The 27,727-nt window shown below is 50.6% G+C and overlaps 9 protein-coding genes across 9 annotated transcripts; 2 read left to right on the top strand and 7 right to left on the bottom strand.

The window, feature by feature from the left end:
• The first annotated feature begins 337 nt into the window (after positions 1–337).
• Positions 338–7,216, top strand: BO87DRAFT_226794 (guanine nucleotide exchange factor DCK1). The gene has a single exon (XM_025618727.1). It carries the CDS (start codon positions 517–519, stop codon positions 6,862–6,864), a length of 6,348 nt encoding a protein of 2,115 aa, XP_025482093.1. The 5' UTR covers positions 338–516; the 3' UTR covers positions 6,865–7,216.
• Position 7,217: 1 nt separating this feature from the next.
• BO87DRAFT_452537 (Ser/Thr protein phosphatase family protein) lies at positions 7,218–8,377 on the bottom strand. The gene has a single exon (XM_025628507.1). The coding sequence runs from the start codon at positions 8,369–8,371 to the stop codon at positions 7,352–7,354; it is 1,020 nt and encodes a 339-aa protein (XP_025482092.1). The 5' UTR covers positions 8,372–8,377; the 3' UTR covers positions 7,218–7,351.
• Positions 8,378–8,796: 419 nt separating this feature from the next.
• On the bottom strand, positions 8,797–9,479 carry BO87DRAFT_303392 (40S ribosomal protein eS8; the record flags this gene model as incomplete). The annotated part of the gene is made up of 2 exons (XM_025619243.1): positions 8,797–9,325; positions 9,406–9,479. The coding sequence occupies 2 exons, from the start codon at positions 9,477–9,479 to the stop codon at positions 8,797–8,799; spliced, it is 603 nt and encodes a 200-aa protein (XP_025482091.1).
• A 794-nt stretch (positions 9,480–10,273) lies between these two features.
• On the bottom strand, positions 10,274–11,153 carry BO87DRAFT_374293 (DUF2470 domain-containing protein). Its single transcript, XM_025622753.1, has one exon. It carries the CDS (start codon positions 11,000–11,002, stop codon positions 10,340–10,342), a length of 663 nt encoding a protein of 220 aa, XP_025482090.1. The 5' UTR covers positions 11,003–11,153; the 3' UTR covers positions 10,274–10,339.
• A 2,493-nt stretch (positions 11,154–13,646) lies between these two features.
• Positions 13,647–14,981, bottom strand: BO87DRAFT_226753 (uncharacterized protein). Its single transcript, XM_025618726.1, has 4 exons — positions 14,836–14,981; positions 14,156–14,768; positions 13,899–13,978; positions 13,647–13,730 (listed from the first exon to the last, which is right to left on the bottom strand). Exons 2-3 carry the CDS (start codon positions 14,653–14,655, stop codon positions 13,972–13,974), a joined length of 507 nt encoding a protein of 168 aa, XP_025482089.1. The 5' UTR covers positions 14,656–14,768; positions 14,836–14,981; the 3' UTR covers positions 13,647–13,730; positions 13,899–13,971.
• Positions 14,982–15,286: 305 nt separating this feature from the next.
• BO87DRAFT_413973 (uncharacterized protein) lies at positions 15,287–15,999 on the bottom strand (the record flags this gene model as incomplete). The annotated part of the gene is made up of 3 exons (XM_025626603.1): positions 15,287–15,677; positions 15,789–15,909; positions 15,941–15,999. 3 exons carry the CDS (start codon positions 15,997–15,999, stop codon positions 15,480–15,482), a joined length of 378 nt encoding a protein of 125 aa, XP_025482088.1. The 3' UTR covers positions 15,287–15,479.
• Positions 16,000–16,363: 364 nt separating this feature from the next.
• Positions 16,364–17,404, top strand: BO87DRAFT_374291 (uncharacterized protein; the record flags this gene model as incomplete). Its single annotated transcript, XM_025622752.1, has 1 exon — positions 16,364–17,404. A coding segment is annotated over one exon (867 nt), but the record flags the coding sequence as incomplete, so codon positions are not given.
• Positions 17,405–17,563: 159 nt separating this feature from the next.
• Positions 17,564–23,500, bottom strand: BO87DRAFT_384412 (putative plasma membrane phosphate transporter Pho87; the record flags this gene model as incomplete). Its single annotated transcript, XM_025624687.1, has 11 exons — positions 17,564–17,586; positions 17,804–17,829; positions 18,187–18,328; positions 18,385–19,504; positions 19,562–20,813; positions 20,966–21,519; positions 21,946–21,960; positions 22,130–22,157; positions 22,230–22,648; positions 22,719–23,051; positions 23,153–23,500. The coding sequence occupies 11 exons, from the start codon at positions 23,498–23,500 to the stop codon at positions 17,564–17,566; spliced, it is 4,260 nt and encodes a 1,419-aa protein (XP_025482086.1).
• A 683-nt stretch (positions 23,501–24,183) lies between these two features.
• Positions 24,184–25,628, bottom strand: BO87DRAFT_302973 (calcium/proton exchanger; the record flags this gene model as incomplete). Its single annotated transcript, XM_025619228.1, has 3 exons — positions 24,184–24,256; positions 24,319–25,175; positions 25,245–25,628. 3 exons carry the CDS (start codon positions 25,626–25,628, stop codon positions 24,184–24,186), a joined length of 1,314 nt encoding a protein of 437 aa, XP_025482085.1.
• Positions 25,629–27,727: the final 2,099 nt, after the last annotated feature.

Here is a 27,727-nt window from a genome sequence, read left to right as displayed (position 1 = left end):
GTTCTTACTTTAGCTACGGTCACTAGTACCTTCACTAAAGAATCCGCTGGCCCCAATTGCAGCGGTGTTCCGGTCACTGAGACCCTTTGCGACACCCGCTCCTGGATGGCTTTTGCTCCTCCGCTTATCATGACCCTCTCTCTAACTTTGACACGCCAACAAAGCACGCCTACGTTTCGCTTACTGGAATTTATCTCTCGCTAACCGCACATTTGGTGATGGTCATCTAGTTGTCGCTCCATATCCCCCTTTATTCCAATTAACAAGACACCAATTCCGCAAGGCACACCTCGAATTCGCGCTTCCGCTTCTCGAAAACCCCGTCTACATTCCTCCCTTTCTCATCATACCATACCTGCATGTAGCGCCCCTCAATCAATCAACAGAAGGAACTGTCAGATCTGAACCCCTCCCCCCTTCGGCCCCGCTTCATCGGTACTCCTTCATTCCTCGGAACGCCCATTGTGACGAACGCCGCGGCGGGGTGTGCTCTGGAGTGCCGCCTCGATCGCAGATATGCCCTGGCGGCCTCTGCCTCGAATCGCTTTCGCTGTCGCTATCTACCCATTTCAGCCGACTACCCCGGCCGATCTGCCTCTGGAGCTTGGTGATGAGCTGTATATAATTGAACAAGGTGGCGCCAATGGGGAATGGTGTCGTGGGTACCTCGTCGCGCCGCCGTCCTTGCTGGCGGGCTTGACAAGCTCCAAGGGTCAAACCCTTGAGGCGAGGGTATTCTCTGGAATCTTTCCCCGGAATTGTGTCGAGATCCGTGAAGTGCTAGGCGATGGAGAGAAGACAATTACCAATGGCGACCGGTCGAGTGTCGCCTTCACGGTTCCGGAGGGAGATGTGCGCCATAGCATGGCCTCCTTCCAAGATGATGACCACGCGTTCGGGGAAGTATCCAACGTTGTAATCGCGAAAAAAGGAAAGCCGTCTCAGATTTTCATCCAGAGGCTGGACGAAGATGGGCGCGGAAGCCCAGCCAGTCCGCGCTCCCCTCAGAACTTCCTACGGACAAATTCGATGCCGCTCGCCCCCATCAACGTGGCCCCTCGCGACCCCGACGCACCCAAACCAGCCGCGCCTGTGCCAATGCTCAAAATTGGCGATGAAACACCCACCTCGCTCTCCGAGCCACTCGTCGACGAGATTGCTTCCTGCCTACGCGAATGGCATTCCACTAATCTACATCAGTTATTGCTCTCCCGCCAGTATGTTACGGTAGAGGAGATGACGAAGATCGTCGAGGAACTCGATTTCGCAAGGCGCCAGCTGCTGTATAATGTGCTCACCGCACAAGAGAAGGATGCGCTGCGGCAGGAAGTGGTCTGGAAACTCGTTCGCGGAAACAAAGCGCTCGGTGGTGAGATCATTGTGAGGGATCCTCAGCAGAGAGGGCGTCTGCTCACTGGGGAGGATTCGGCCGTAGAACTGGCTCGGCTACAATCCGAAATGAGCATGCTCGACAGCAGCCCCATGCAGCAATCAGACGCCGCTGCGCTCCATCATTTGATGCTCGAAGTCAATGCCGTCTCTGGACATGCGCCCGGGCCAGTAACGTTGGCTGTCTACTTGTGCTCGCAGTCGGAGACGGGAGCTCTCACGCCCCTTTCTGAGACGTACATCTTGGACATCCCTTCGCCAGAGAAGTTTGCAAGTATGGGACAGAGCGCCAAACTGAAAACGCTGTTCACCGACTTGAGCAGCACGGATATTGGCGACAGCACTGCAAACGGCCCGAGACTCTACATGGTCGTCATGGTTCGCGCCCCAGAAACTGCATCAGTCGTCAGCGCCGCCGCCCAGCCGAGGACGTCTATTTCGCGGGACAGCTCTTCTGGTACCAAGCAGCAAAATGGGATTAACCAGTCAGTCAAGGGGAGTCTCAGGACTCGCCGCAGTATGATGTGGACCTCGAAGCCACGCGGTATCACAAGTCCCGAACAAGGAAAGGAGCCGAGTAAAGCTCCGCCTCCGTCATCTGGAAGTAATGCAAGTGCCAAGGAAAAGTCTAGCGGCCAGCCGGTTAAAGAATCGACTCAGCTTCGGACGGTAGGAGTGGGTTTCCTGGAAGTTTCTCAGATCCTGCGTCAGGAAAAGGACGCGGAGCAGGTGATCAATATCTGGTCTCCATCTGAGGACGGCGAGGATAAAGAGGGACGGGATGATGGTTTCGATGGCGTTGTTCGCACATTACTTCCAAGCCCTACTGGCAAGTATGTGCGCTCTCAACGAGCTGCTCGTCTGCATTTCCACCTCTACCCCTATGTGGACCCCGACGCAGATAGCCTGGTCCGGAAAAATCCCACATCCTTGCACAATGTTGTTCAGACGAGGAGGATGGGCTTCTCTCAGGCCCCAACAAAACCTCGGTCGGATATTTACGTGACAATCTCCCACGCGACGTTTCCTCCAGAAGCACTGCTTTCGCATCCGCAATCCGGTCAAATTCCGGTTCCAGGGCATACAGGACTCCGTAACCTGCAACTAACTCTGGAGGTCCGCACATCGTCGGGGGCGCGCGTTGATCGGTGCGTTCTCCCCGCGTCCAACCATGCAGCACAGACAGCATGGCGCACCACAGTAGCCGATCGGGGTGCGCCTTGGAACCAAACCATTCGTCTCAACATCCCCACCGACCAAATTCCTGGATCGCATTTGATCATGAGTATTGCAGATGCGCCCGAGTTTCCCTTTGCGCTTGCCTGGATGCCACTGTGGGACAACCAGGCCTTCATGCGCGACGGCCCTCATTCGCTCCTGTTGCATGCCTACGATAAGTATACGTCGCATATCGAGAATGGCAAGGGAGCCTATCTCTCTCTACCATGGAGTTCGCTGGGCAAAAATGAGTCAGCGAAAGACGAGGCAATCACCGGCCCTTTGGCTACCCTGCGATTAGATACACATCTCTGCAGCACGGAATATTCACAGGATCAGGTGATTCTCAGCCTTTTAAACTGGAGGGAACGACCTGTGAACGAAGTATTAGATACCCTTAAGCGTGTCCTTTTTGTCCCGGAGATCGAGATTGTGAAGCAGCTCAGCAGCGTCTTGGACTCCCTTTTCGGGATCTTGGTGGAAAATGCAGGCAATGAAGAGTACGAGGACTTGATTTTCAACGATCTCGTGACGGTTCTTGGTATTGTTCACGACCGACGGTTCAACTTGGGCCCGTTAGTTGATCACTACGCCGATAATCAATTCAACTTCCCCTTCGCTACGCCGTGTCTCGTCAGAAGCTATCTACGTCTCCTTCAGGCCAGTTCCGATGCTCAGCAGTCGCGGAATCTCCGTGCAACGTTCAAGGTAGGACGCCATGTCCTCAAGTTCATCATCAATGCCCGTCTGCAGCAGAAAGAGAAAGAGGAAGGTATTGGCATCACTAGAGTACAATCGACGTTCAACCGGGATCTGCATACAATTTTCAAGTCGCTAGAGGCCCTGATGAAAAACCCTTCGCCTGCGATGGTGGGGAACAAAACCCTCGTGGTTCAGCATTTCCACACCTGGCTTCCGGAGCTCTCGAAAGTACTTAGTCGTGATGAGGCGATCATGATCGCACTTAGCTTCATCGACTCATGCAAGGATGTCACGGGCATGCTGATTCTCTATAAGCTAGTTCTCATCCAACACTACACACGGCTAGAGATATTCGGATCAGGATCGGAGCGAAAGAGCCTGGTGTCCAGCTGTATCAGCTGGTTGGCACCCTACTGGGGTGCGACAGGTTCTGTATCGGACCTCTACCGCGACCAGGTCCGGTTGTGTTGCGCGATCGTGGCGGAGCTGTTGAAGCAACCAGACCCGTACCTGTACGAGTTCGTGCCGAAGATTGTGTCCTCATACTATTCCATCATCCCTGACGGTGTTGAGGAGACGACCTACCTTTCTTTGCTCTTCAGCAAATCGTTCCCGTTCCAGGTGAAATCCTCCAAGCACTCTCAAAAATTCGACGAAGCGCTGGTGGAGCTGTCCGCAGTTCTGGCTGGAGCGGCGACAATACCGAACCCCAAGCGGCCCCGGCTGAAGGGCCTAGAGCTCTCCAGTTTCCTTACACAGGCATTCGAAGTACACACTTCGATCCTCAACTGCGAAGCGTATCCTGAAAGCTGGTTCAGCGTTCATGTCTACAACCACCGGGCGACTGTCAAGAGTCTGGAGTATCTGGCAACCATCTTGACCAATAAATTCCTTCCATCCCCGGATGATGCGGAGACGTTCGAGACGAGACTATGGGAGACATTCTTCATGACTTTGCTCAAGGTTGTCTCAAGTGATGCTCTTGCTCTGGAGACCTACCCCGAGCAGAAGCGACGCGCCATCTGGAAGATCGCAGGCGATGTCCGGGAACAGGGTGCGGACTTGCTACACTCCAGCTGGGAATCAATCGGCTGGGAAACCACTGATGAGGAGAAAGAACAGTACGGGTTGAGTCGGTTGGGCGGCTATCAGGTGCAGTATGTTCCTGGCCTGGTAGCACCCATAATTGAGCTTTGTCTCAGTGTCCATGAAGGACTACGTCACGTGGCCGTCGACATTCTACGGACGATGATTCTGAGCGAATGGAGTCTGAACCAGGATCTCTCTATAATCGAAACGGAGGTTATTTCCAGCTTGGATAACCTCTTCAAGAGGAAGAACATGAGCGAAAGTGTTGTGCAGAAACTATTCATCGCTGAACTGTCAGATCACTTTGAAAGCTCCGCAGACTACGACGAGGACCTATCCAATGCGGTCAAGGCTCTGATCGCGACGGTAGATGAGCTACTTGACCTCTTCGTGGCCTCTCAGGGAGGTTCGATGGCCGAGAGCCTTCACACTCTTCGGTTGATGAAGTACATGAAAGACATGGGTCGTGAAGATATCTTCATCCGCTACGTCCACGAGCTCGCTCAGGTGCAGGCCGCAGCAGGAAACTTCACCGAGGCCGGCCTGGCCCTTCAATTCCATGCCGATCTATATGATTGGGATCCGAAGCGGATGTTGCCTGAGCTGCTCAACCCGCCTTTCCCAGAGCAGACTTCTTTCGAGAGAAAGGAAGCCCTTTACTTTGCGGTTATTCAACACTTCGAGGACGCCAAAGCCTGGGCACATGCACTGGTGTGCTATAAGGAACTCGCGCAGCAGTACGAAGACATTGTGGTGGATTTTGCCAAGCTCTCACGAGCACACGGCTCCATGGCCAAGATTTACGATCTCATCTCAAAGGAAAGCAAGCAGTTCCCGCGGTACTTCCGTGTGCAATACAAGGGACTCGGGTTCCCTACCACTCTTCGCGACAAGCAATTCATCATCGAGTGTGCACCGACGGAGCGTATGGTCTCTTTCATTGACCGTATGCAGCGGGAGCACCCGGCTGCGCAGGTCGTGTCTTCCGGAGAAGTACATGATTACGAGGGCCAATACCTGCACATCAATCCTGTCAGTGTCCATCGCGACGTCGATCATCCGGTCTACCAACGATCGAAGATCCCGCAGTCCGTTCGAGACCATCTTCTGGTGTCGGAACCCTGTCACTTCAGCTCAACCTTACGAAAGCACGTTCGTGACGTGGATGTCAAGGAGCAGTGGGTTGAGAAGACGGTTTACACCACTGCAGAGCCTTTCCCGAACATCCTTCGCAGAAGCGAGGTGATCGAGGTGAAGGAAGTTGCACTGTCGCCTTTGCATACGGCGCTCGAACGGACGTGGCGCAAGACACATGAGCTGTCCATGTTGCAGCGTCGGGCGGCCTCCGGGGAGGACACGGGCTTTAACAACCTCAGCGAGGCTTTGGAACAGTTGCTCGACCTTCACGCAGCCACCCCCAACTGCGTTGCTGCTTATCGCCCGTTTTTGTCTGATGCGCATGAAGAGGAAGAGGGTGGTCTAGTGACACCGAAGCCGGTCGACCCAATGAAGAATGCACTGGCAGTGGCCCTCATCGACCATGCCTTGGCTATCAAGCAAGCGCTGGCCTTGTACCACCGCCCGGCGCATCAGGCTACGCAAGCCGAGTTGACGCGCCGTTTCGAAGAGGCATTTGGACCGGAAATCTCTTCGCTCCGTCCGGCAGAAATTGAACAGACGCCTCAGTGGCCTCGGCGTAGCACTCCGGAGTCCATCAAGGAACGCCAGAAGCCGCCTGCGTCGCGGGCGCTTAGTCCCGAGCAGGAACTGATTCGCTCTTCGCGGAAGAACCATAGTCGCAAGCACTCTGCCAAGCAGTCTGTCAGTCACCGGATCAGTGTCATGAACCCTTTCAAGCGCGGCAATCACGCGGCGAGCAATTCGGTGTCTACGGTGCAAGAAGACCCAAAGCCGCAGTCGGATGCCAAGGCCAATGGCACAACCACAGAGGAGCACGTCAACGGGGAGGTCGACCAGGATGATGCAGCCACCATTCACAGCCGCACGACTACTCAGTCGCGAGACACCCATCACAAAAGACGGAGCCGACTAGGCGATGTGCTACACAAGCACGCATCGTCATTGTCGATAAGCGCTAGCGCGACTGAAGAGAGCCAGAGCCAGAAGAAGCAACGGACAAGAAGTGCTTCTCGCGACACGGCAGGCAAGTCGCATGACAGCGTGAGTCGGACCACCTCCCACACCAATGGCACGTCTGCGGATGATCGGCCATCTGTGAGCAGCCATAAGGGCGGATGGTCGACGATTCCTTCGATCACCGACTACCCCCGACCGGTGACGCGGAGCAGTGTCAATTCTGTTCGCAGCCCTGAATTGATGAGTCCGGTCAGCCAGAGCGGCGGCATGCGCGACTCAGTCTTCAAGCGGTTCAGTCTGCTCAAAGGAGTCAGTCGCAAGGGTAGCCGCTTAGATTTCCGGACGGAGACGCCCGTGCGCGAGGAGTGATACCTCGCGGACTTCTTTCTTTCTTCCTGATAATGTCTGGACATTCATCATTTTTGCATTTTATTTCATTCAGCGTCGACATCGGCATTGTCTTGCATTGCAGCGTGGAATCCGGCCGGTTGCACAGTCATTATACTTCACTTCTCTGGTTGGACATTATTACATTTTAAAGCACTTTCATTTCTTGACATATCCAGGCATGATATACATTTTTAGTGAGATACCTACTTCACTTCTCTCCCTTCTGTTGGACATCTCGTTTGTTGGACTGTACATGTATACTATTATGCCATATCGGTAATTGTACAGGTAGCTGCATTGCAATGAACAGCATCAGTGTAACATTAATATTAACAGTGTTGAGTAACTACCATGTCACAAACATAAGTGACAGCCTTAAGAATAAATAACTATATACGGTACCTCTATTCCATACACAAACCAAGTACCATCAAGGCACCTCCCAAACTCCATATCTAATAGGATCCTACTCAGTCGGCAAATCCATCTCCACCACCCACGGCGCATTAAGAGGATGATACTGCACCGTCACCACACTCGCATTAACAAACAACGTCTCCTCCCCAACCCTCAACCCATTGCCCCCCTCCGCACTAACATCCACCCTCGCACACCGTTCCTCCAACGTCCTCTCCTTATCACACTGAATCACGCTCTCATTCCCCGAACTCCACTCCCTCCTCGTCACCCCATACCCCTCATGAATATGTCCAAACACATGTAATCTCGGCCTCGCCCTCTTCACAGCCCGATACAAATGCTCACACCCCACACTCATATGATTCGGCACTACCTGATCCAGCACCCCATACGGCGGTCCATGCGTAATCATCACATCCACCCCAGGATAATCCGGCACTACCTTCCTTCCCCTTTCCCCATCCCCCTCCTCCCCCTCCGGGGGATCATTATACCTATCAACCTCCCTCGGATACGCAAACCCCCACTGACAAAACTCCGGCGTATACGGACTCGCATACACCCTCAGCACAGCCCCATTCCCCAACCTAAACACATGCATACCTTCCTCCAAATACCTAATCCCCGCATCCTGTGCCTCTTTCCCCGTATACAACTCTTTTATCTCCCGTAACTCCTCATCGGAGAGCCCCCTACCGGGGGTGAGTTTTCCCGCGGAGACGTTATCGCTTCCGGCGGTTGCGGAGGGGGCTGTGTGGTCGGTGCGGTAGCGGTGGCGGTAGTGGCCGATACGCTTGTAGTATGGCTCGTCGAGGGTTATGTCGTGGTTGCCTGGGATAATGAGTTTTAGGGGGGCCGGGGCGAGTTTGAGGAAGGAGAGTGTGGTGAGGTGTTCGTGCTTGTGGCCGACTCTTGTGAGGTCGCCGGCGTGGATGAGGAGGTCGGTGGGGGGGAGGGGGTGGCGGTAGGGGGTTGTGCTGGGGGGGTGGGAGGGCGGGGAGGGGGTGAGGGTGTGGGTGTCGCTGAGGAGGAGGATTGAGGTTTTCACTGTTTTGGGGGTGGTCATTGTTGGGTGGGATTTGGGGGTGGTTGTGGTGGTGGTGATGGTGGTGGTGTTGGTGTGGTGGTGGTGAGACAAGGTGAGGTGAGAGGGTATGTATGGGGTAGGAGTATATGAAGGTGTGGTTACATCAATGGTAGGTGGGTAGGTAGGTATGAGGGGTTAATTAACTAAGTTAGTTAGTTAGGAGGGAGGAGGTAGGAGGTAGGAGGTTTCGTCATCGGATAACAAGGTAACTAGTGACTTAGGTTGGCATGAACTACACTACGGAGTACACTACAGTGATATTTAATCTGGATAGAAGTGTGAACATCTGATTCATCCATCAATTCAGAGCTAATTTTCTGGAAAATGCTAACTCCGATCCATCCAGCCCTTTTAACTTAACAACCACACAACGTGAACTATTCGCTTTTGTGTATTGGATTTCTTTACTTGCGGATAGCACGCTGGTAGAAAGCCAGCTCATCACCCTCCAGGATGTATCCGTCCACGCGGCCGCTCTGGCCGGGGCGGGACGACACAACAGCGTACAGACGACCGGACTCGAACTGACGCTCAACAGCAGACTCGACCTTGCCCTGCTCAGCAAAGCGAGCAGCCTGCTTCTTCACAACGCTGTTGGACTTCTTCTCCTCGGTGGTCTCGGTCTTCTGCTGGCGACGACGGCCGATGGGCTGGCCGTAGTGAGCCTCGTACCATTGACGGAAAGGAGCAGCATCGATCTGAACGACGGCCGACTTGGTCAGGGTGTTGGTGCGGACGAGCTCGTTGTTGGAGGGGTGGTAGGCAACAACGATGACACGGGTCTTGCGGGAGATACCCTCAGAACCCCACGAGAAGTTGCCGGATTCGAGACGAAGGGCACGGAACTTCTGGTTACCACCACGGGTGCGGACCAGGTGGATTCTCTTGGTTCCGATACGGGTGTTGGAGGGCTGGCGACCCTTCTCGAACGCCCTGTTGGATTGCCGTGCGTCAGTCGTATTCTTTTCGTAGTGTGATGTACTGGAATAGAGACAGTAGGAACTCATGCATACCTCTTCTTGCGGTAGGTGGCCCTCTTCGCGCCGGTAGCCGAGCGCTTGTGACGAGAGTCGCGTGAGATACCCATGTTTGCTGTTCGAGGGGACTGTAGATGGCAGAAGTATTAGCGGGATTGCTCGCTAGTAGCAATAGCAGTAGTAGACTGTTGTCGGTGATTGTCAATCCCTCTTTCGAAAAATCTGTCCCAATGCGTCGATGGTTGTTCGTGCGATTGTCGAGTCGATTTGAATTGAATTGTTATGTATTGTGCGTTGTGTGTGTGTGTGTGTGTGTGGCGATGCTCGATGCTGGAAATGTGTGCGAATTCGGGTATGGACGAGAAAGCGAAGAAAAAAAAATCTTTCTTTGAGTTGTTCTTTCTTTTCAATCGTCGTCGTCGCCGCCGCTAATATTTCCCTTGCACCAAACACCTGCTCTGATAATCTTTCTCTTCTTCTTCCTCTTCGATATACCCCGGAATGTATTCTTCAATTCGAGACCGATCGTAGATTGCACGCGCACACCGACCGTCGACGACACCGGGAAAAATCGAGAGGGATCGAAATCACGACGGATTAATTGCAACAAACTCACCTCTAATCCTGCAGCCCTTCACCAGGAACGCAGCGGGCAAGGGTCGTTGGGTTGGTCGTAAGGAGTTGAGTGCTTGTCGTCGGCTTCCGTTGAATTTCGCACTGTGGCTCGCTTGTGGAAGTTGCCCTACTACCCTAGTCTGGGATTGGTTTAGTGTGGTCCCGTGATGTGATGAGTAAGTCGCTAGTCGATGCCCGCTAACTAGCCGATAAGCGATAAGCCACTGCGCAATAGAGCAGGAGACACTAGTCTGTTAGTAGTAGTTCAATATGTCAATATGTCTCAATGTGTTGTGGTTCATTAATCTGGTAAATAGACATGTTTGTTCTTCTGAATTACATACAACGTATCTGATTACTTCCGATGCTCCCTCTTCGCCCCCTCCTCCTTGACCATCCGATCAAACCTCATCCACACCGTATACCCCTCAATCAAATTCGACACCACCCAAGCGCACCACACCAACGACAACACCGGCACTCCATGCCGCCTCAACCTCTTCACCGTGAGCAAACTCGCCTCCACCACATGCGACCCGGCCATCACCGTAATCACAAACGGCTGTGTCTTGTAAGACAGTTGCGCCAGTGGCGGAACCGCCCCCAGTCCAACTGTTTCGTAGAACAACGACCCAGGTAGGAAATTACTACGTCGAGAGAATGCCACCAATGCCGTTGCAAACACGAAGAAGAGGAAGATTTCTATCCCCTCTGGCCGCCGATACTCTTTAATGGTGATGTCCGACCGACCCAGTCGCGCAAGACATTCCTGGTGCATGGCTACCAGGCGGGATCGCGACTCGGAGAAGCTTCCCATTGCTGGGTCGATGGGCACGGTGTAGCGTGTGCCATTGGCGCTGATGACGAGATCGGATAAGCTGATGTCTTCGAGACGGGCGGATTTGGCTTCGCGCGCCGAGACATGGCAGTAGACTTGGAGATAGGCTGCTAGGGAGTCTTGGTGGTTGGCGTTCATGTGGGTGATGGTAAAGGAGATGTTGGAGCGATCTGGTGCCATTTTTGCTTCTTGACTGCTTTTTTTTCCCCCTTCCTTTATTGTGTCGGGTGGGATTTGGCGATTGATATATGATGAGTGGTTAGGAAATGGCTGCTGGTATGCGCGGGTTTAGGCGATCAAGTGGTGGCAGTTTGCGAGACTCCTTTTTGATCCCGCCAAGAGTGCCTCGGGATCGTCACTTTCGCGATGGGCTCACCCTTCCCGAAGAACTGGCACTCCGCAATATTGAGGCCACACGTGAAGTTGTCTGCTCTGAGTTCTACTATATTGTTTTGTTATGTATTGCGTATATCTATAAATATGGGATCTAGCGAATGTTGATGTTATCAAAGTGCTAGCATTGCTATATTATGGAATCAAAGTCTCACTATATATTCTGAGCACCCTGCTCCTTCTGGCGGTGAATCAACACGTTTTCTCTGTACTGCAGCCACTCATAATCCTGGCAATGTGTAAACCCAAGATATTAGGGCTACTGATGATATTCGCATTTCTTCAGTTCATCATCTGTTACAAAGGTCCAGTATACGACAGAACCCCAAGTGCAGCTCACAATCAACCGACGCTGGGGATATTACCAACTGAACAACATAGTATAGCGATTTCTCCCAGCGATATTAATTTAGCAGTTAAGACTACTGAGTCACTACAGTATCAATTACATCGAAGAAGGCCCTTCCCCCAAGAACAGCATACTTAAAACGGCCAATTCCAAGTCTTGGACAGCCTCAATGCAAGTATGGACATGCAATGCTATACTGTGTAGTCACTGACTGACCAAGATATATATACACTCTGGAAAAGTATTACGACTCGGTCGAATGCGCTTGCATTTCTACCTTATATCGACCAATCATGCATTCCTGTCGCCTTATCGCAGAAAACTAGCGTTGAGTCACAAATGATGTCGAAGCACTAACCGCTAGACCAAAAACGATATATCGCGTCTAGTTAGCCAGGCGACGGAGAGATATCTGTCCCAACAAATGATATCGTTGTTCCTATATCAATATTGACATTAACATTGTTAGTAGTGGTTGATACTCCATTCTGAGTAATTACTAGCTGGCTACTCCAATGTTCTTCAACACGAATAGCTAAGATAGGCTACAAGCTATAACATGGAGCAGAGACTATTTCCTAGAAACTCAGTAGTATATCATATAGCTAGACTATATCCGCCATCCCCTATAGGTCGAGATCTTCGAACTAAGAGTATACCACAATAAGCTAGTCAGTCAAGACATGTCCGATGTACGAAGCACAGCCTTGATACCCATTTACTATCAGCATATAACAACAACAGTGAAGCTGGAAGAGGACTATTGTTGCAGTAATCCTGACAAGCAATGGGCAAACCAATGAAGACTTTGATATAATATTAACATAAAAAATACTGCTAGCAGCATATTGCATAGTTAGCTCTGATTAACAACTCGTGATACCCTCTCAGGAAGGAAGATTAAGCGGTGACATTGAGTAAGGAAGTACTGAGACTAAACAATTTTACTAGTAAGAGCGCCTAATTTGTCTAGAGAGTATGTTAAGTTCCCATCAAGCATACCTAGAACGAACCGTTCCACAACCCTTCACAACGGATAGAAGCTACCTGAGGAACTCGAATCACAAGGTTACTAACTACAATATACCTAAGTTTTATCTGTAGGGCTATATTAGCTATTCCATATATGTCTGAAAAGTACTATATTTTAGACTCATAATGTGAGCCTTCCAATATATTCATCAATCATAGGTACAAGTTTCTCCAGACCTTATCTCTCGTAGCGGATGTCCTAGATGAATAGGCATACTCTTTCAGTCATGCACAGACACACTCTGTAATAATAAGCAAGGTATAATCATTTCCTCTAGTTTCACAGCATAACAACAATACTCTAGATAATACCTTCATGCAGTGTACCACTACGCAAGGGTATGGTGGCAACGACATATGCATATCTGGATTTAAAATAGATATTATACATTTTCGTCGGGCTCTCTGGCTCGTATAGGCAAGCGTATTATATGGACATGTTCAGTTTTTCATGGTTATTTCGTATAGGCTGGATTAGGATTTTGAGTGTGATTGGAAGTATGCGATGCATATTGTTAGATTTGGTATCAAGTTAGTGAGCTCAGTTGCTTTGGAGTAGTTCCAGTCTAGTGCATTGACGTACGCCAGATTTATAGCTATCGTGGTGTCTTGCGAATATGCACTTTCTTTTGACTGTTGTAATATCGTATATCTGCGGTCGGCGATACCGAGATACTTGCTATGCAGAAGAATCTACAAAGCACTACTAACAAATCAACATTATAGTATATATTCGGAGAGAAAGAATATTCTCCGTCAAGATAGCTGCAAATAAAGATCAAGCAAACCATACCAACAAAGGTATAAGTGCGCACAGACACTGAAATATGGAGTAGATGGGTCAAAATAAGCATCGGCATCACCATCACCATAGATACGTAGAAACATCGCATACATCAGTACCCAAGTGCAGTTGCCACTTCTATCCGAACAATGGCAATGAAGAAAGAAGAAAGAATACAAGGCAATTCATTTGGAAAAACAACCGCTATTGTTGAGAGAAGAAGAAAAGCACCGAGGAAAGTCCTTTCGTAAACGTCATAACGGAAACGGAACGGAATGGAATGAAGTGGATTTTGCGAGCGCCGGCCGAAATGGACGAAAAGTGCAACGATCGCCAGGAACCCGACCGACCGACCGAGCGTCAACCACACACGCGCCAGCAATGTGGCGAAAAGAGAAAAAGAAACGAAACCCATTCTTATCCCCGGGAATTTATCGAACGAACCATTGAACTAATTCGGCCGGAAGATTGATTTGGTTCTATTCGACGACAACCAAACACGCTCGGGATTCGGCGACGGAGAAAAGACGGGTGAACATGATAGAAATGCAGCGGTGCTGGAGGCAAAGAGGCAAGAGGCGAGAGGCGAAATCATGCGCTGGAAAAGAGAAGGGGTATCATGTCAACCATCGGATCTCGATCAAGTACTAGTAGCGAACGAGATTAAGTGATTTGATTGATTGCATTGCATGCATTTGGTCCGCACGCAGGCCAGATTCCCCGCCGCCGCAATCAATGTGATCAATCAGAAGCAGAAAAAAAGGGGAGTACTTACAGCAAGGACAACGTCAAGTCACCATGGATATGAGCCTTTAATTCGACTTCAATATCCAAGTTCAATTCCAATTTCAATTTCATTCCGTCTTGATCCTCCCAGTCATCGCCGGTTTTGCCTTCCGCTTCTTGCATACCGCCGTTTGCGATCGGTTGTGCCGGCACATTGTCGCGGCTGCTGATGGTGGTGGGCTGGTAGCGCTCCATGGCCTGGACTTCTTCTTCCTCCTCGTCGTCGTAGTAGTCATCATCTTCATCGTCGTAGTCATCGTAGTCATCCGAGTACTCATCGGAATAGTAGGTGTCGTCTTCATCGTTGGGGTCTTGCTGCCGGGGACGACGACGACGGCGTTGTTGTTGTTGTTGTTGTTGCTGCTGTTGTTGAGGCTTTTGTTGGGTGTCGTCGTCAGAATAGTCATCCTCGGAATCGTAGTCGGAGACATCATCAGGATCATTAGCAAAGGTTTTGGTGGCTGGTTTCTCAGCCTGAGCGGTAGCCATATTGATCTAGTAGTAGATTGTGGGGGATGGAGTAGTAAACGGGGGAGAAGATGGGATGGCGGGGTTGTGGTGACTGGTGAGAGAGATGTAGTGGATGGGATTGATATAATTTCCTACCAGCCCGAAGTGACTGTTAGATTCGCAGAAAGCGGGCAGAGCGGCATGACTTGGTTTACATACAAAAGGAACCCCGAATGCGGGAGGCGAAGAAGAGAGGGAAGTAAGTAATGGTCAGTCTTCGTTAGGATTGCTGGATGGGGCAATTTGTCAGTCGGCCGGAGTGCGGACACAACAGACAGACAGACAGACAGTGAGAATAATAGTAGTAAATTGAACATGCAAAAATTGGAAAAAGGGAGTACACTCCGGAGGGAAACGAAGGGAAAAACCTAAACTCTAGAACAAAAAGAAAACGAAAACCAGAAAATGATGTATGGCCGTTTGTTTGGAGGTGTGGAGAAATGAACGTGCAGGGCTGGAGGATGGGAGGATGACGTTGTGGGCGCAGGGAGGAAGCGGCTGGGCGACTACACCTTCACCAATGATGCTCGGCCCTTCAGTTAATTAAAATTGAAGACTTTCACCATGACTGCATCATCATCATCATCATCATCATCATCATCATCGTCAACGGCATTGTGTCTGAGAAGATCCTCAAGTCAGCCGATGATGGTCGAGCCAGTGATCGTCATCGATGTCCACGTTGCCCGGACCCTCTTTTTTTCTATTTTCTATTTTCTATTTTCTATTTTCTATTCTGTCTCTGTAGGTGTTGTGTCTGTGTCACCATCAATAACGTGCCTCCATCGCGACACTTCGGATACTCATTCCCTGATTGTGATACATTTGGACCATGGAACCCTCGTCTGCATTGCCGCCGGCCGAACGTGTGATCCAAGAAACCTCCCGCCAGCATCCACGGTTATCCCTTGAAAGTCTCGCGGCAACTGTATCCGAGTCGCCATATACCCGGGATATTTCTTTGCCATGAACTTGAAGGCAGAAGAAGACAAAGAAAATACCTATTAGACAGTTACTGTAGACTAAACCAGTAAAACATTCAAACAGAGGGGGACCAAGTAAAGTCTGACAGGCTTTCAGGTGGACCAACTAAACCCAGTCAGTGCACTGACGTCGTATAGTGGATCCAGCCCAGTCACAGACAAGAAGATGAAGATGATCCCAGGAAGATTGCGATGCCCTTTAGCGATCCCGGCCGAAGTGCGACGATCTCTCCAATAATTCTCTGATGTACTAAAATAAAAGTAAAGATACTAGTAAGTACTAAGATGTAGTAGGGAACTCCAGCCACGCGACGACGTCATCATCATCATCGTCATCCATCATTCATTCATTCATTCATCTTGCCTGCAAGGTGGAGGATGAGTGGCACAAATGACATACTGGCTTGATCCTTCCACCCCCATATTTTTTTCTTTTTTCTTTTTATTTTCCATACATCGACTGACGTCGCCTCCGCCCCCCCTCACTCATCTTTACTTTCACTCTGCTCGCTACTCTCTCTCCCTTGCGTATTTCCGCGGGTAAGTTTCAGCCTGCATCTATAAATATTGCCCGGCCATTGGACGGTCCAGCCGAGCCCTATATAGTGTACGTCCCCGTGCCCCAGACCGCCGCTGAAGTATTAGATCTCGTTGATTTCCCTTCCTCCTCTTCTCTTTCTCTTTCTTTCATCATGTCTGATCAGTCCAAGCAGCCTGAGTCTTCTTCTACCAATAACCCTTCCCAAGAAGGAGAGAACAATACCTCTACCCCTTCCTCCCCTCAACAAGAGAACCCTCCTACTGGTGATCAGGAAGAACAAGAACAGAAGCCTGAGGATAACACCGACAACAACAACGACAACGACACAGAAGACAAACCCAAAGAAGAGGACAAAGAAGAAGACCCTCAACCTAAACAAGAACCTCAAGAAGAAGAAGAAGAAGAAGAAGAAGAAGAAGGAGAACAAGACACCCAACCCAAACAAGAAGAGAAAGAAGACAAAATACCCAAACAAGAACCCCAATCCTCCGACTCCGAACCAGAACCAGAGCCAGAACCAGAACAACGCGCCCCCCAACCCACCAACAATCAAGACCGTAAACGTCGCTCCCGACCACCCCAGAAACTCCGCCAAAGAGACGAATACTCCGACATGGACAACAACAACAACAACCAACAAGTAGACCGCCCCCGCCGCCAGCGCCGCCAGCGTCCCCAACAGCAACAACAAGGCCAGGACGGCGGACCCCTGGGCGGTCTCCCCGGCGTGGGCCAAGCCGGCGATCTCGTGCAAAACACAGCAGGTAACGCACTGAACGGCGTAACAGGCAGTGCGGGCAAAGCTGTAGGCGGGATCCTCGGTGGAGGCGGCGGCGGGGATGAAAAGGAAGGCAAGGATGAGCAGTTGAGGTTGAGACTTGATCTCAATTTGGATATTGAGGTGCAGTTGAAGGCTAAGATTCATGGTGATCTTACCCTTGGGTTGTTGTATGTTTATCCCATTTTCCCTTCTTCCCCTTTTTTCCTTCCTTCCTTTCCCCTTGATGCCATCCCCTGGGTTGCAACTTGATATATGTACCCACCCTATTATGATTTATCTGATATACATCAGTTCGTGACATCGAGCGAGCGATATACTATACTACACTATACACATACATACATACATATTATATTGGGACATACGTGACTAATTCGTGCGGATAGGAACTGAGAGTGTTGAAGATGGGGAAAGAGAACTGGGATTTTCTTGTTGGGAAAAGTTCAGTCTCGTTGGACATTATTAGTTAACTATCCCGCTCGTGTTTGTCTCACCGCGGTGTCTGCTATACTCTTCTTTCCTGTTTATTTGTCTTCGATGATGATGCTTTGATACGATACCTTCGTCTTACTACAACTATTACTACTTGACCGACTTGTGGTTTTCTTCATCATACATATGTTACTCTGTTATGCTATGTTATGTTCATGATGTGACTGTTGCTTGATACGGTCTAGATCTGGTTGTGGTTGTTTCTTTTCCTGGTTAAATCATGTGATTGATGAATGATGATATCGCTTACTTCTTTCTTTCTTTTACTTCTTGTGTTTATGCATGAGCAGGTGCAGGAGCTGCTTTCTGTGTCAATGGCGCTGTACAGACCTGTACTTTCCATCATACTACCATTTCTATCTAATGGTCAGTAGTTACTAGTACAGGATAATGAATTGAGTCCATAGCCTACTCCTCCTACTTCTATAGCTTCAATCTGGTATATTTCTATCGTTCATCATCTAGCCAAACGAGAAGAAAAAAAGAAGAAAGTAGATCGGGACCATCGCCATCGAGTATAACCATAAGCAACATCCACCATAAAAACGCACCATCTAAATAAGAATGCCCAGACCAGATTGCGCCGCGTGGCTAAATCAGCTCAGATCAGGCTTATTATCTTTCGCATTCCACCACATATAAGGTAAACCAGTAACAAAGCAAAGCAAAGCAAAGCAAAGCAATTAGTGTAAGATGTTGTAATAACAGCTCACAGTCCAGCAATGTACATCAACCCGTATCCTACCGTTACTATCACGGCAAAGGACATCAAGCTGGCGGGGATACCGCGGGTGAAGAAATGACGAACTTGCAGATACCGCTGACCCGTCTGGGGTACCTCGGTCATGATGGCCGCTGCGAGTTGTCAGTACATACATACTTATCTGGTATTGTCAGTGAGGGCGACTTACTCATGTTAGGGAAGCCACTGGTCGGCAGAGCCATGGCTACCGAACACATCAATGCGCTCGCCATCACGAGCAGGTTCGGGTGCGGGTCATCCATGCCGAGTCCGATCTGTCGCACAAGCGGGAGCATGATCAGGGCGGCCACGGTGTGGGAGATGAACGTGGCAATGACCAGGATGAGGGCAGAGAACACAAGCAGCACACCATAGAGACTCAGATGCTCCACCCGCATGCGGATGGCATTCGCAAGGGTGTGAAGGAGACCCGAGGACGTGACGGCCTTTCCGAGGCAGAGACCACCGGCGGCCAGAATGATGATCGTCCAGAGGAAGTTGTTGAAATCCTCTTTATTAAGGATACCTGTGCCGAAGAACAGGACCATCGGAATAATGGCGATAACGCCCATGTCTCCGAAAATATGCTCGAGCTGATGACTGCCACACCACAACGCAATGGTTGACAGCGTGACAATACTGATGAACCACTGAACTCCTGTGAACTTGTCTTTCAAGGGACGGATGGCGACGGCCGTCTCGCGACCGGGCTTGAAGGTAAGCACCAGAAGCATCCAGATCGCGACAATGGAGAGAATGCACACTGGCAGTGAGATGAAGAACCAGGTCCCCCAGCTCATGCTCGGATAAATATTCTGCAAAGCGATGATGTTTTGAGGCGATGCGATTGGCGACGCGGCACCGCCCACGTTGGCGGCCAAAGCAATACCTAGGACAAGGGACTTGGCAAAGCTGGAATCGGGCGCCAGATTACGCAACAGAGGCTGGATGATCGAGTAGCATAGCACCGGCGAGGCGACATTGCTGATCCACATACTCAGAAACATGCTCACAAACATGTTGGTGAGCAGCAAGATGTTGGGATTGGACCCGGCTTTACTCAGGACGAACATGGCCATACGACGAGCAATATCGTACTTGGAGAGCGCTGCAGCGATGGTGAAGCCTCCAAGCAACAGCATGATGACTGGCGTCCACATGGCGCTGAAAGCAGCGGCGGTGGCTTCCTTCGCGCCTAAGCGTTCGTGGGGCTTGTTGTCGGACAACATGATACGGAGCATCACGACGAGGAAGGGAATGAGTAGCGATGTGACGAATAGAGGAATAACCTGCAGCGAGAGACCCCAAGATTAGCTATTGAAGAATGATGTAGGGAATAAACCGACCTCTGTAGCCCACAGCAAGCTGACGAAAACAAGCATGGCCAGACAATTCTGTTGTTCCGGCTTCTCCATTATCGGGACGGACAACAAAATGCCAAAGACAAGCAGGATGAGAACGAGGGTGACGAGACTCAGACTGCAGAGCCACTGCGGAATTCGGATGACTCCAAATGGCGTCCTGAGCATCTTGGACACCACTTCCTGCTCGTCCCCTTGGCGTCGAGCTCTGGAAGGGTCCTCGTCTCCGCCCAGAAGCGTCCTGCGAATACCGACGTTCGCAGCCTGAGCCTTCCTTTCGATACCAATCATCTCTCGCCAGACCGTGTTTCGCTCCCAAACAACATGTTCCCTGAGGTGCAGGCGGAGTTCACGTTTGGCGAGGGGAATGTTACCGGTGGTGACGACATTCGCGTAGACCTCTTCGACTTTGCGAATGTTGTCATCCACCTTTTCCATGGTAGAGTCTTTGAAGGGATACGTCAAAGACACGACGGAATTCATGTACTCCCGACGCAGATTGCGGTCAAGGATCTTATCGTACTTCTTCAGCGCCTTGGAGAATCCGGTCTTGTTAAGCTGAATGTACGACTTGAGTCCACAGATGGAAACATAAGTCGCAACAGCCCGCTTCTTCAGCGAGAGCCCGGAATTATAGAGATCTACGACAATTGGATCTGAAAAGTGCTCGTCGTGTGCACCCCCGCGGTGCGTGGACGGACCGCTGTAGCCCAGAATCCGAGAATCGGCACCCCAGAGCACAGAATCCCTCATGTCGTCCGTACGACTACCATCCGGATTGCTAGACTCGGCGCCATGCGACTGCGGTCGATACTGATGCGCGGGTTCGTCGTCACTGTCTGCATCGTCATCGTCATCATCGGCCAGTGTTTCACTGAATGCGCTATGACGCCGTTCCTGGTTCGATGGCACCGGACGAACAATGCTCCCAGGCCGCTGTCTGGAGCTTGAACTGGCTGTGCGACCCTTGATCATGGCATCACTCATGGGATCGACATTCATCGTATCGGCCATGTGCGCATATTCCTCGGCATCTCTGAGGACGTCCTCGACCTCTGTAAATATCTCCGCCTCCTTGGATTGATAAAACGAGCAGATCTTGTCCAACTCTGCATCCAGAGCCCGACGAAATATCGCATCAGTGTTCACACTGCCGCCATCTAACAATGGCGCTTGTTCAACATCTACATGGTCATGTCCGGCCGATCGATGCACTTCCTGTTCTAAGGAGTAAATCCTGAACATTGGACAACAGTTAGAGGGATCCATTCAACAGAGAGAGTTTCCGCCAATGTAACAGGCACTTTCGGAGTGTAATGTGACATTCGCAATATAGGAAGAAAATTCCCCCGGCGGAGGACAAGAGAGAGGGAGAGAGGGTAGACGTACAGTTTCTTGAGATTGCTGTAAGCCAGATAATAAGCACTCCAGTCCGGCACCGCATTGAACTGAATGCTATGTGAGAACTTCATCTTGTCGGCGGAACCGTTAGTCTGGTGGCGGTGAGGGTGACGACGAAGAGCTTCTATCCAATATTTGATGATAACCGGTTTGTCCCGCGGTGTAGACTTCTGAGGATGACCTTCCCGGTGGTCTGTTCGATGGTAGGGAGGAAATTCAGACCCCGGGTCAGTCAGCTGGGTAGGAGGAAGAGTCGCGTGAGACTGGCGGGCAGTTGTGGCAGGTGTGTCAGGATACTGGCCGAGTTCGAAGGACTGGCCGCTTGGGGTTACGTCGTTATCGTCGGGAGAGGCACCCCTCGCAGAAGCGATGCGTGCCCAGGTTCGATCGCCGGCATTCGACGACACGGTGTTGGACAGGAAGGAAAAGAGGCAGGGAAGAGCGGGGCAGCAGAGACAGCGGCCGGAAACTGTCCAGCGTATTTGTGCGAGGGTGTTGAATGGGCGACGTTCCACGTTCTCAAGTCGTGCCGCTAACGCTAGCTAGTTGATGGTCGTGTATACTAGCCTGGTAGTTATCTGCAGTGCGTTGGTCGTTATCGGGAGGACGAATAATGAAGCACGGGGACGCCAGCAGGAATAGTTAGTAGTTAGTACTATACCCGATCGGCGTCAGACTTTCCTTCCCCACGCGTCTAGAACAGGGATTGCACCTGATCCAGCTGTCAATGAAGCATACCGCTTAACACGCCAATGGAAAGATGCCTGTAGGAGATGAAGTGCATCCTACAGATCGCGAGGAGGCAGGCAATGCGGATCGGTGAAGCTACAGATAAGCTGCTTTCCGGGGACCAGAATTGGCCAGAATTGGAGAGGGTCCCAGCCGCGACTAGCGCTGTTAGTCATCGCCCGTGCCATTGGCTCGTGGCCAAAGTCGAGGACTTCATTAGTCGCATCACTCCCTCTCACATCAGCTAGACTAGGCTAGAAACTAGCAGTAGTAACTAGTAGTCAGATATTTCCTCTTGAATCAATTATGCGTAAATTTTCTAATCCAAATGCTTTCAAAACGGTCAAAGGAAATGAGGTACAGGTTTCAGATAATATACAACACCATCCAACCATCCATCTCTCTAGCTCCCCTACTGCATACCATCATAGGTACAATGTAGCCTAACGCCCTCTGATATCATCATAGTAGGGATGGCTCTCTCTCCATCCCTCACGCAAGTAAGCTAGAATAAGTACATTACCTCCGGCGCGCAACCAATCCAAGGTTAGAACGGCCAGCCACACCAAGCTTGTGCACCTGCTCTCTCTTCTCCCACACTCCACTGCGGCCCTCAGCAACAGCAACCAACTCATTAGCCACGCGCTGGCCAAACAGACTATCCTTACGCTTGTCAGAGGCATCAATGATCCACTTGATCGCGGTTCTCCGGCGCTGTCTCAGAGCGAGAGGAGAAGGGACCTGCACAGACACACCACCACCAACGATACCCTTCTGTTGACGAAGCTTGAGCAAAGGCGCGACAGAGTCGACAATCAAGGTGAGATAGAGGACGGGGTTGAGAGGTAGCTGAGGAGCGGGAGGGCCCGGGAGCAAACGGCGCCGGGGGTTGATGTTCGGGGGAGGAGCAGTGCGCAAGTGATCCAGAATGAATGCCATAGTCTAACCCAAAAAAACCAGTCAGTATTAATCCTTTCAAATAAGAGAAACTCCCTCTGCAGAGTAAACATACGTTCTGAGCCTTGCTCAGCTTGCCATCTTGCATAAGCAGCTTAGTGAACTGCTCCACTATCGTCTCGTATCTCTTGCGGAAGTTCTCAGTCTTGGGAAGGTTCTCGGGCGCTTCGAACTTGAGTCCAGGGTGGAGTTCTGTGGCCTGCTGGTTGACCTGGGAGATCATGTTGGCAACGACCGACGCCGAGGCATCATCGAATTCCTTTCCCTGAAGTTCTGGCTGCAGGCGGCGAGCGGACGTCGAGAATGAACGGCTACCGGAGGGGCGCTTCATCTGGTCTTGCATGACCTTGGGCATGTGCTTCAGGGCCTCTTTATCACGTTGCAGGATCTATGCGGAGATAACAGTCAATATACATGACCCAGATACAGCGGAAGAAGCAGCCGTAGCAGCAACAGCTACAACACGGCATCCCAGATGGATCAACGCACCTCAGAAATAGGCGTTCCCTGTTCCAATTCAGGACTGGCCGGGGTACCATCGCACTTCTTATCCATGATCTTGCTGACCTCCGCGGCCTCTTCGCTAACATGGGGCAAAGGGTCCTCGGTCGGGCCCTTGGGTCTATCCTGCCCATCAGAGCCCGAGGAGTTGCACCTCCTCTGCGTCCGAACGGAAGCCGACAGGCCGGACTTCAAGCCATGGCCAGTCGAGGCAGCGCAAGGCCGGTTGGTGTTGAGGATGGTCGCAAAACTGCGTCGGGAAGCAGCCGAGCTGTTGGCGGACTGACGAAGAACGGGGACCGCCCGTGCGGTGAAAAGGTTGAGACGTGGCGGCATGGTGTGATATAGGCCCTCAATGAACAATCAATGTCAAGGAGGATGGCAGGTGAGGAAGTCACATCGACCCGAATCTGGCTCTCTTGCCTTGGAGGCCGGCGAACGATTTTCCTCTCCACATCCGCGGCTGAGTCATCCACCGCCAAGAATTTCCTTGGATTGCGGACATGATGGAATGCCTCCACAGTGATGATGACCGGGTGACGATTTCTATTGCATTATCTACTACGAACTCATACGGGAAGGAAATCTGCATCTTATGACAGGTTAAGTTAAATGTCCTATCTATGATTGCAAATCTGACAAAAGCGTTTTAGTATTCCTGATTAACCCGTTTTCCGGTCTGCAGCACAGACACAAGTCATTGGCGACTTTTGAAAACTCGGCTCTTGGCCTATTGAAATACATAATTGTAGCCCGTCTGGCATACAGTGGTACTGACCCGCAGCTTGAATGAAACACAAAAGCACCTCCCATAGTAAAATGTGAAAAATGCCCAGAACAGCATCCGGGCATGTCTGTACAAAGCCCAACCGAGGAAGCTAGCTCGCTTGTTACAACGACATACTCGAGTTAAACAACCTTAAGGAGAGACGAGGAAGAAGTAGATAGAAAATGAGAAAGTGAGCGGAGATGCTAGTAGGCAGCAGCTCAATAAGTGCCCAACCCCATTAAACAACATGTTAGTGGTTGAACAGGGCGTCTTCGTTGACATCGTCTGGGTAGATGTAGAAGGCAATTGCCAGAATTAGATACCTGTGACGGGTTAGTAAAGGCTCCTAGGCGAGTGAAGATATAATAGTATAAGAGCAACTTACATTCCCAAGCACAGTCCACCCTCGAGGTAATTCGACTTTCCGTCCTGGATCAGGAATGTCACGACCAGTCCAGAGATGAAGAAGGCCATGGTCTCGAAGATATGGAAATGAAGGGTCATATCCACGTTCATAATCCATCCAAGAATGACCAGGAATGGCGTGACAAACAGAGCGATCTGAAGACTGCTTCCGATGGCAACACCAATGGCAAGATCCATTTTTCCTTTCCAGGCGACAACAACAGCGGTCACATGCTCTGCGGCATTTCCAACAATGGGAATGAGAACCAGACCGATGAACGTGCGACTCATGCCAGTCTTCGTCACAATGCTGTCAATACTTCCAACCAGATAGTCGGCGCAGATAGCAACCAAGACCGTGACGACAATCAATGCAACAGTGGCCGCCCACGGACTGAGCAAGTGCTCCTCCTCCTCCTCCTCAGCCTCTTCTACTTCGCCGCCCTGGTTCTCTGTATCATTGAGCTCATCGTTGGCTGCTTCGAAGAGCTCCGCATGCGACTTGAGCTGGAAGTAGAGGTACATCACATAGAGAACCAAAAGGATGATGGCAGTTCCGTGGGAGAGGATCAGGATGTTGTCACGTCTTTGCTCCTTATCATTGGAGCCACTCAAAGAGGCGTAAAGGGTGGCGGGGATGATCAGCGAAGCAGACGAAACCGTCATCAGGGATGACATGGTCGACGCTACTGTGCTATTGAAAGATTGCTGCGAGTACTTAAGACCACCAACGAAGAAGCAGCAGCCGAGAACGAGCAGAATGTTGGACAGGATGCTACCAAGCATACTGGCTTGGACCACGCGGATTTGGTTGTCTTTCAGCGCAATGATGCTGACCTATCCGTGCAATGCTTGTCAGCGCCGGGTCATAACCACTCATCAGACAAGAGTTTGAGATATACATACGATCAACTCCACGGCATTGCCAAACGTGGCATTCATCAAGCCTCCCAGGGCTTGGCCCATGGTGGCTGCCAATTCTTCAGTCGCGAAACTCAGAAGAGAGGCCAGAGGGATGATTGCTAGAAAGTTCAAGGTGAAAATGACCGTGCTGTCCCAATGGAGAGCACCGGAGACGATACCGAGTGGCACGAAAATGAGCAGAACATTGACATAATCGCGAATGAGAGTTGACCAGGTCAAATGAGCCACACGCCTCGGCCAGTGAGACCAGTGCTGCTTCTGCTGTCGCGGACGGAGGCCGGAGTTACTGCGAGCAATGTCGCCGAGCAATGCTGCTCTCTCATCAGGCTCCGTGGAACCATTTTCAGATGATGATAGGCCCGTCATTCTCCGTTTGGGGCCCCAGGAGTAGCGTCTAAACGACTTGAAGATGTTGTTGGTCGCTGTAAAAGCACGTTGGAAATCTTGTTAGCCCAGTCTACCGAGCGTAGCACCTAATAGGACGAGGCGGGTAGATGTGAAAAGATGAGACAAAGGCTGGCAATGGTCGTCATTCGCCACGGATGGTGTTGTGAGAATAACAAATAGGAAAGGAATGGCGAGTTGACACGACAAAGCAGTTTAAACGAACAAAGAGTGGGGAAAGTGTAAAGCTTATGAACGACCGGATATACTGCCACAGAGTATACTGATCCAAGTGTGCGTGAAGAAACAACAAGCCGTGCCGATCATAGCCAGCCAGCAAGAGAGAGTGAAAAAGCAAAAGGTAAAATGCAAACGAATGGAAGGACAATGATACCTGAATAAAGAGGGACGTAGATGTGAAGAAACTTGAGGTGGGGAAACGGAATTAAGAATTAGGTAGGAGCAGGACTCGAAACATGGATGAGGAGTGCTAAGGAACGATGGTTCTCACTCTCTAACACTTACCCATTGGGAAATGTCAGTCCTGTGGCGACAATCTGGAACCACAACAAACGGGGGTTGAGAGATATAAGGGGTATGAGCGACAGGGTCTTCTGATCTAAAGTTTTTTCCAGTCGTCTCTTGGAAACGGGGCTTAATCGAATTGAACAGTCGGTTGCCAATGTAGCACCCCGTGATCGGATGGAGCAAGTCTGATGTTGTGGCTTGTCGCGTGGGTAGGCTTTCTTCTGTACTTTGCTTGTGCTTAGCAAAGGATTATCACAGCACAAGCCACCTTGCAGGCTTGGACACGGCGAATCAGGAATGGCTAGAACCGTGCGACGCGTGCACACGTTGAGCTTTTTTTTTTCCCAGGGTGATGAATGAACCAAAGAACGGGACTTTTGCAAGGTACAGGGGCCAAGAGATGGTGGCTACGTACTCCAACCCGTACAGATTCTAGTGGTAGCCGAAAGAGTCGCTAAGCAGTGATCACGATTCCGGATGTTCCACTGGCGGTGGTAATTGGTTGATGAGGAAATTCTGGTGGACCAAAGACTGAGGGGATGGACCAAAAGGAGGGAGGCAGCTGCACAGCCTCAATCCAGATCATCCAACGTTCCAGGGATTGATGGAGGGGGGAAAAAGTGTGGAAAGCTGCCCAGTGTGATTGTGGCAGGGTGTGGGGGGCCTAAGTTGAGGAAGAGTAATAAAGTAGTAGTTCCTCGTAGTGACTGACAGTCGTAATGCTACCTGGGACGGGTCAGAAATCTTTTTTAACTTGACTCTCTGGGCAGGAAGGGTACTTTTAAACGAGAGAATGATGGGAGTTGGGATGACGATGACGTTGACCACTTCGCGGGAGACAATTGGGACCAGAGGATACTGCCCGAAGCCGACCGGGGAATGGAAGTGGTAGTACTTGAGAAGGAATGTTTGGAAAGGAAGGACTGAAAAGTTGGGATTATTGGGTGTTTACTGGGTGGAAAGAGTGATAGACACCAGCGTGCGGACCAGCTTCTCCATGCCGGGTAATGGTGATGTAGACTAATGCAGAGGATAGATCGATAGAGCCTGAGCTTTTTTCCTTTCCCACCCGATGCAGGATGAGAAAGCAGCAGCAGGAATCGGCTGTTTGTGACGAGACTCGAGCTCCCGGACTAATCCGAGTGGGTCTGATGCTTCCAGCTCCAGCCACCTTCAATCACTTGAATTTGATACCTAATGCAGTTTAATAAATTAAGAAAGAGGTCAGCATGATAATTCTACCTACTTACCTAGCATCCTTCCTCGATCTCAAATCACCACTGTGACAGAGTCCCTCATCATGAATAAATAGATTACTGATCAAACATACCATGTTCCCGGGACTGCCGTAACACCGGATGATGGTGGAAAAACCCACTCACTAGTTTCAACTATGCATTTTGCACTGCCACGATCAGGCCCCACCCTCAGGGGAATGGCCCCCTTTTTTTGACGTAACATGCTCATTCGTTCGTTACTCACAAAGTTCTGGACCATGAAGTAGCTGGTTTTGACTGCGTTTAAGATTGATGAGCTGGTTGTCGGGTTTTGAA

The sequence above is a fragment of the Aspergillus neoniger genome, assembly GCF_003184625.1.
Source record: "Aspergillus neoniger CBS 115656 unplaced genomic scaffold BO87scaffold_8, whole genome shotgun sequence".
NCBI lineage: Eukaryota > Fungi > Ascomycota > Eurotiomycetes > Eurotiales > Aspergillaceae > Aspergillus > Aspergillus neoniger.
This window is presented reverse-complemented; position numbering and strand designations above follow the sequence as displayed.

Bases quoted from the DNA above. Each gene is read 5' to 3' on its own strand.
- BO87DRAFT_226794 (XM_025618727.1), top strand. From the start codon at position 517: ATGCCCTGGCGGCCTCTGCCTCGAATCGCTTTCGCTGTCGCTATCTAC.
- BO87DRAFT_452537 (XM_025628507.1), bottom strand. From the start codon at position 8,371: ATGACCACCCCCAAAACAGTGAAAACCTCAATCCTCCTCCTCAGCGAC.
- BO87DRAFT_374293 (XM_025622753.1), bottom strand. From the start codon at position 11,002: ATGGCACCAGATCGCTCCAACATCTCCTTTACCATCACCCACATGAAC.
- BO87DRAFT_226753 (XM_025618726.1), bottom strand. From the start codon at position 14,655: ATGGCTACCGCTCAGGCTGAGAAACCAGCCACCAAAACCTTTGCTAAT.